At 53.7% G+C, this 7511-nt stretch overlaps 2 protein-coding genes across 3 annotated transcripts in view; one reads left to right on the forward strand and one right to left on the reverse strand.

Moving 5' to 3' along the window:
* The window catches only part of FLII (FLII, actin remodeling protein), a 30174-nt gene extending 25720 nt beyond the window's left edge, over window positions 1-4454 (reverse strand). For both annotated transcript variants that reach the window (XM_018569313.1, XM_018569312.1), the window contains exon 1: window positions 4315-4454. In XM_018569313.1, coding sequence (XP_018424815.1) covers window positions 4315-4377 — 63 coding nt within the window. In that variant the 5' untranslated portion in view covers window positions 4378-4454. The remainder of the gene's footprint in view (window positions 1-4314) is intronic.
* Window positions 4455-5647: 1193 nt separating this feature from the next.
* Window positions 5648-7511, forward strand: part of MIEF2 (mitochondrial elongation factor 2) — a 5981-nt gene continuing 4117 nt past the window's right edge. Inside the window, exon 1 of the mRNA XM_018569310.1 lies at window positions 5648-5808. Within this exon, the coding sequence (XP_018424812.1) occupies window positions 5650-5808 (159 nt within the window). The 5' untranslated portion in view covers window positions 5648-5649. The remainder of the gene's footprint in view (window positions 5809-7511) is intronic.

The raw sequence follows: 7511 nt of genomic DNA on the forward strand, positions 1-7511 counted from the left end.
GTCACTGCTGCTCTCTCTCCATGTGCAGGGTGACTGGTCTTGTCTCCACCCCCTCCTGTAATGCAGACTAGTCACCTTGCAGAAGGAGAGCGAGCAGCAGTGAGTGGTCTTTATTACAGGAGGGGGTGGAGACAAGACCAGTCACCCTGCACAAGGAGAGCCGACCCCGTATCACAAATAACAGACACCTGCTACAGGAACAGAAAAAAACGGATGTTGGAACCATCTACCGCCAGACAAAGCTTTCTGCATGTACTAATAAAATGGGAATGCGTAGTCAGGACATCACAGTGATCCTCGTCCCCCTGCTCCTGTAACTGGCTCAATGTATCTCCATAGGGGGCTGTGTGTCAAATAGAGGAGACTCTCCCCAGCAAAGACACCCATAAACACCTGATGGGGGTTGTAATCCTTATCCATGGTCTTGGCTGGAGTCACACTTTAACCTGATGGAAGGGGGGAGGGGGAGCTTCATTGACTCTAGTGGGCCATGATCTATGTGTAGGTATTTCGGAGGGCCCAGTACAAGGACCCGATCTTTGTATTAGGACACAGGAGTGACTCACATGGGCAGGTCTGACCATCCCCGAACTACTGTACCCTACAATCATCCTCAGTGACATTTATTATCCATGCGGATTATCAACAACAAAGAGACGGAACAAAGCTCACAGGGTCCATTTACAGCCATGCGTGTCCACCCGCCCCCCCCACACCACAATCCCAGCAACCCCCAGGAGTATTACACCCGTGTGTATGTGCATTAAAAGCTGCAACAAGTCAGATGGAGCACGTCTCATTTCCTGACACCCAGCATCATCTAGCTCTATCCTTCCTAGCCCGGGAGGGGGTTGAGCCAGGAAAAGCAAAAACCTCAGTTTTAAAAAGGGCCACTGCACCCAAACTATAGATCTTTACGTAAAAAGAGGCCACTCATGAACAAAAATATAAAGATGTCAGGTGACACCAGAATAGAAGGTGGTGCAGGTGACTTCCTGTCCAGTGATCTCACATCCTGTCTACTGTCCCCCCCTTCAGACGAAACTGATAACACAGAACAAGCTGCCGGCTGAGTCACCACAATGCAAAATATATATATATATAGCTATATAAATAAAGGGATGACTGATCCCGGTGTATTGTATACACCGGGATCAGTCATCCCTTCATTGTCACCTCCATGTGTCTCTCCTCCTGGAAGAGTCCCGGCCCCCGTGTCCTACACACCACCTGCTGCACTCCGTCTCCACCACAATGAGCCAAGTATAGACTACAACCTGCACACAGGACACTGGGGGGCCCTCCACCCAAAACTGCACAGCCCCTGAAGGGTTACATCTCTGTATGAGAGAGGAACAGGAGGGAGGGAGGGAGAGGGGGAATGAATAAGGAAAGGAAGGAAAGCGCAAAGAAAGGAAAAGGAAAAAAGAAAGGAAAAGGAAAAAGGAAAGGAAAAGGAAAAAAGAAAGGAAAAGGAAAAAAGAAAGGAAAAGGAAAAAAGAAAGGAAAAGGAAAAAAGAAAGGAAAAGGAAAAAAGAAAGGAAAAGGAAAAAAGAAAGGAAAAGGAAAAAAGAAAGGAAAAGGAAAAAAGAAAGGAAAAGGAAAAAAGAAAGGAAAAGGAAAAAAGAAAGGAAGGGAAAAAAGAAAGGAAAGGAAAAAAGAAAGGAAAGGGGAAAAAAGACAGGAAAGGGGGAAAAAGACAGGAAAGGGGAAAAAAGACAGGAAAGGGGAAAAAAGAAAGGAAATGGGACAACACAACAGGAAGTGAGGAGAAAGTCCGTCACAGGAGCCGTGTCCCCATTGGAACATTTCTCCTCACATGCTATTCCAGCGACAACCATAAAATTCTGGATCTTCCATCACTTTCTACACGGTTGCTATGGTTACAAGGTGATTTGTAACTGTTACAATGTAACAATAAATGTCCCGTGTCTGGATGTCGCCGCCTTTTACTCTCCTGGACCGTAATCACAGAACTTGTGCCGGTGCAGAAAGTCACAGACGCTGCTGTGTGGAATTTCCTCTCACTTCCTGTTGTGACTATCAGACAGGAAGTGAAGGGAAATCTCCCCAATGGGACACAGATGGTAAAAAGTAAAATCTAACCTCCCTTACTGTACACAAAACTAAACAAAAATGTGGGCTTAATGTCTAAGTTTTGGACATCATGGCAAAGGGTTAGAGTTACCCAGGTGCCCAAGCTGTGGCCCTTGGGGGACCCCGGCAGTCAATAGTCTGTGTTTTGGTGCTTTTAAGAGGTTTGGGTTATTTTTTTTACCATGCAGGCTATGATCGTCTCTGACAACTCCCATCACACATCCATCTCCTGTAGGATGCCAGGGGCTCTGACCATCTCCTGTTACATATCTGTGCTCTCTGACAGCTTTCTGCAGCCGTACATATAATCATTATCATGTGTGGCCCTTTGGGGGTGTCAGGGGCCACACCTCAAAGGCCCACCCTGTAACAAGTGATTTGGGTTAGAACCCTTCATTTGTTTTATCGCTTGGTTGACAAGTCACCAGTACAGGAAGTGAAGGTGAATCTCCCCAAGAGGGACACCGGCAGCATTTTTAACCCTTTCCCACCCTAACCAAAACAATTATTTTTTAAGTTTGACGTAGCATTATTAACTGGCGATTTATCAAACCCAAACACAATGACGATCATGCACAGCGATCACTAAGGGCTATGATGACCACTGTTGTCAAGGGAGTCTGTGAAACTTTGTACAGCGCCACAGCATATGACAGCACCATATGAATGATCTCAGTGGTATTATGTGTTTCTGGTTCTGTGGTAGGCTGTGAAAAGTGACTGTGTGCAGGACAAAGTGGAGGGTACCGGAGGCCAGGGACCAAAGTGGAGGGTACCGGAGGCCGGGGACCAAAGTGGAGGGTAGCGGAGGCCGGGGACCAAAGTGGAGGGTACCGGAGGCCGGGGAGCAAAGTGGAGGGTACCGGCGGAGGCCAGGGAGCAAAGTGGAGGGTACAGGCGGAGGCCAGGGAGCAAAGTGGAGGGTACAGGCGGAGGCCAGGGAGCAAAGTGGAGGGTACAGGCGGAGGCCAGGGAGCAAAGTGGAGGGTACAGGCGGAGGCCAGGGAGCAAAGTGGAGGGTACAGGCGGAGGCCAGGGAGCAAAGTGGAGGGTACAGGCGGAGGCCAGGGAGCAAAGTGGAGGGTACAGGCGGAGGCCAGGGAGCAAAGTGGAGGGTACAGGCGGAGGCCAGGGAGCAAAGTGGAGGGTACAGGCGGAGGCCAGGGAGCAAAGTGGAGGGTACAGGAGGCCAGGGAGCAAAGTGGAGGGTACCCGGAGGCCAGGGAGCAAAGTGGAGGGTTACCGGAGGCCAGGGAGCAAAGTGGAGGGTACCGGAGGCCAGGGAGCAAAGTGGAGGGTACCGGAGGCCAGGGAGCAAAGTGGAGGGTACCGGAGGCCAGGGAGCAAAGTGGAGGGTACCGGAGGCCAGGGAGCAAAGTGGAGGGTACCGGAGGCCAGGGAGCAAAGTGGAGGGTACCGGAGGCCAGGGAGCAAAGTGGAGGGTACCGGAGGCCAGGGAGCAAAGTGGAGGGTACCGGAGGCCAGGGAGCAAAGTGGAGGGTACCGGAGGCCAGGGAGCAAAGTGGAGGGTACCGGAGGCCAGGGAGCAAAGTGGAGGGTACCGGAGGCCAGGGAGCAAAGTGGAGGGTACCGGAGGCCAGGGAGCAAAGTGGAGGGTACCGGAGGCCAGGGAGCAAAGTGGAGGGTACCGGAGGCCAGGGAGCAAAGTGGAGGGTACCGGAGGCCAGGGAGCAAAGTGGAGGGTACCGGAGGCCAGGGAGCAAAGTGGAGGGTACCGGAGGCCAGGGAGCAAAGTGGAGGGTACCGGAGGCCAGGGAGCAAAGTGGAGGGTACCGGAGGCCAGGGAGCAAAGTGGAGGGTACCGGAGGCCAGGGAGCAAAGTGGAGGGTACCCGGAGGCCAGGGAGCAAAGTGGAGGGGACAGGCGGAGGCCAGGGAGCAAAGTGGAGGGGACCCGGAGGCCAGGGAGCAAAGTGGAGGGTACAGGCGGAGGCCAGGGAGCAAAGTGGAGGGTACAGGAGGCCAGGGAGCAAAGTGGAGGGTACCCGGAGGCCAGGGAGCAAAGTGGAGGGGACAGGCGGAGGCCAGGGAGAAAAGTGGAGGGTACAGGCGGAGGCCATGGAGCAAAGTGGAGGGAACAGGCGGAAGCCAGGGACCAAAGTGGAGGGTCCCTGGAAGGCCAGCTACAGGCTCCCCACCCCCATGGCAGACATGAACTATTCATAGGGATAGGGTGACACCAGGCCCCAGCCCTTACCTTGAAGTCATTGCCGCTCAGGTCTACCCCCCGGATAAAAGGCAGCACCCCAGTGGCCGCCATGTCCGGTGCCAGGGAGGGTCCGTCTACTCTACACTCAACAGCAGAAGCAGCAGCAGGAAGAGATCAGGACCCGCCCCCTCCGCTCACTCAAGCTTCGGAACAGCCACACCCTAGCCCTGCGTCTCCCGAGCCCCGCCTACTTCACTCTCTCGCTGCCGGAGAGCTGTCACTCACCGCCGCGGCAGCCAATCGCTGTCTTAGCTGTCACTCACTGTCTAAGTGGTCCTGTCAGCGAGTTTACAAAACATAATCATAATACATTATTCCGAACGCCTCAGTGGATGAGCGGCAACCCTCACGTGACTCATTTTTTAGGAGCTTTGTATTTAAAAGTAAAGTTTGGTTACAGTGTATTGGGTGTATTGTGGGTGTACTGGCTGCTCGTTCTCTTTAAATCATACTAAGTTTCGCTCATATGCTTCTAATGGGTTAATCGGCTGCGCGCGGGAGACGTCACGCAGAAGCCGCTCTCCCATTGGCCGTGAGTAGGTTCTATTTTAAGGCTTGAAGCCTCCCTGACGTCTGATGTTGTTTTCTTCTTTTTTTTAAATTATTGCGGCTCTCATTGGCTGCACCGCGCCACCTGCCCGCTGATTGGTCCGGGATTCCATACGTGAGCTGTGATTGGCGGGCCTTACGGAAGTCCCGTAACTGGCTGGCCGATGGATACCTGCGATTGGTCGGGGTGCTCTGCTGCGTGCGGACTGACGGAGGAGGAAAAGAACGAAGAGGCTGCTGGCAGCGGGAAGAGGAGCGGAGCTGGCCGGGGGAGCGGGTGAGTGTGAGGGGATCACCGGGGAGAAAGACGGGGGATAGTTACCTGAGAGTGTGAGCTCAGTGAGGGGGCGGGGCTTGCTGTTATCTGAGCAAGGAGAGGCCCATTCTACATGAAGGGCGACATTCCACCCGAGCTGGGTGCTGTGGCAGCACTGGAGACGGGTTCGAATCCCCCCAGGGGTCTCAAGTGTATGTCCCCAGGACACAAGGGGGGGCAACTGGCATTTGACAAAATGATTATCTGCTGCGGATTCACTCTGCTCTCTCCTCCTATCAGCATGCTCCTTATTGGCATATTATTTATTGAGCATACACTCCTGATTGGCTCCTGGGGCTGCTTCTCTCTCCCCCAGTCTGAGCTCTGCTGTACAGGGAACTGATAACAACTCAAGTTTAATCTCTGTTAATTATTTACATGTATGATGTATTAGGTGATGACAGACGAAGCACCGTGTGTGCGTTGAATGGTTTCCTCTCTCTCTCTGCAGTCTGATGATGGCAGAAATGCAGCTTCAGAAGAAAGGGAAGAAGGCGGACGATGGGATCGGTAGCGTGTTGGACTTCCTGTTGGCCAACGCCAGGCTGGTGCTGGGTGTGGGAGGGGCCGCCATGCTCGGGATCGCCACACTGGCGGTGAAGCGGGTAAGGATCGGTATCTGGCAGCTTTTTATGTCCCGAGGAGGTCACAGGTCGCCGCGGAACCTTCAGGAAGACACATTGATCAGTTGTAGAATGGGGGAGATTTGTGTGAGGTCAGCCTGTGTCGGGGGACAACTTCGCTGCAGATCAGACTGGTGGAGCGGGGAGGAAAATATCATCCAGACTGCTGTGTGCTTAATGTCACCCCCCCCCCCAATTACTGTCAGGGGGAGATCCTCCATGTTTTTAGGACGGTGTCCTCATCAAGGTTTGATTAGGGATTAAAAGAAAACAAAGTAATCTGAGCTTCTGTGACATCATCTGTCTGTCATCTGTAGATGACTTCAGTCACTTGGGTGCTAGGAAATTAGCTGGGGCTAGGTCATTGGACCGGGAGCTAGGACCTGGGGGTGGCTATTGGAATGGGGGCTAGGCCATTGGACCAGGAGCTAGGCCATTGGACCAGGAGCTAGGCCATTGGACCAGGAGCTAGGCCATTGGACCAGGAGCTAGGCCATTGGACCAGGAGCTAGGCCATTGAGCATGGGGCTGGGTTATTGGACCGGGAGCTAGGACCTGGGGCTGGCTATTGGAATGGGGGCTAGGGCATTGAGCAGGGGCTGGGTTATTGGAGCAGGGGCTAGTCCAGTGGACCAGGGGCTGGCTATTGGAATGGGGGCTAGGGCATTGAGCAGGGGCTTGGTTATTGGAGCAGGGGGCTCGGCCATTGAACCGGGGGCTAGGCCGTTGACCAGGGGCTTGGCCATTGGACCGGGAGCTAGGCCATTGAGCATGGGGCTGGGTTATTGGAGCAGGGGCTAGTCCATTGGACCAGGGGCTGGCTATTGGAATGTGGGCTAGGGCGTTGAGCAGGGGCTGAGTTATTGGAGCAGGGGGCTAGTCCATTGGACCAGGGGCTGGCTATTGGAATGGGGGCTAGGGCATTGAGCAGGGGCTTGGTTATTGGAGCAGGGGGCTCGGCCATTGAACCGGGAGCTAGGCCGTTGACCAGGGGCTTGGCCATTGAACGGGGAGCTAGGCCGTTGACCAGGGGCTAGGGCATTGAGCAGGGGCTGGGTTATTGGAGCATGGGGCTAGTCCACTGGACCAGGGGCTGGCTATTGGAATGGGAGCTAGGCCGTTGACCAGGGGCTGGGTTATTGGAGCATGGGGCTAGTCCACTGGACCAGGGGCTGGCTATTGGAATGGGAGCTAGGCCGTTGACCAGGGGCTGGGTTATTGGAGCATGGGGCTAGTCCACTGGACCAGGGGCTGGCTATTGGAATGGGAGCTAGGCCGTTGACCAGGGGCTGGGTTATTGGAGCATGGGGCTAGTCCACTGGACCAGGGGCTGGCTATTGGAATGGGAGCTAGGCCGTTGACCAGGGGCTGGGTTATTGGAGCATGGGGCTCGGCCATTGGACCGGGGCCTAGGACTGACTGATAGTTACTCCATCACTGTACACAAATGAATTGTATAGGTTTTTCTCTGGGGACCAATGGAGATTTCTTTCTGTGGTAGTAAATGAAATCCGAGGGGTTAATCATTTTATTTTACTATATAAAGGAAAAAAGATCAAACTTCTAGAAAAAAAACGTGTCCCTGACTTTGTTATGGAACTGTAGTTGTTCAGAACGCCTCTAGGTGGAGCTGTTCTCCATTCACTGCCTTGTATCCTCTTCTCTTCTACAGCTTATTGACCGGGCCGCCTCTCCCC

The sequence above is a fragment of the Nanorana parkeri genome, unplaced genomic scaffold (assembly GCF_000935625.1).
Source record: "Nanorana parkeri isolate BGI_ZX_2015 unplaced genomic scaffold, ASM93562v1 scaffold1320, whole genome shotgun sequence".
In the NCBI taxonomy this organism is placed as follows: Eukaryota; Metazoa; Chordata; class Amphibia; order Anura; family Dicroglossidae; genus Nanorana; species Nanorana parkeri.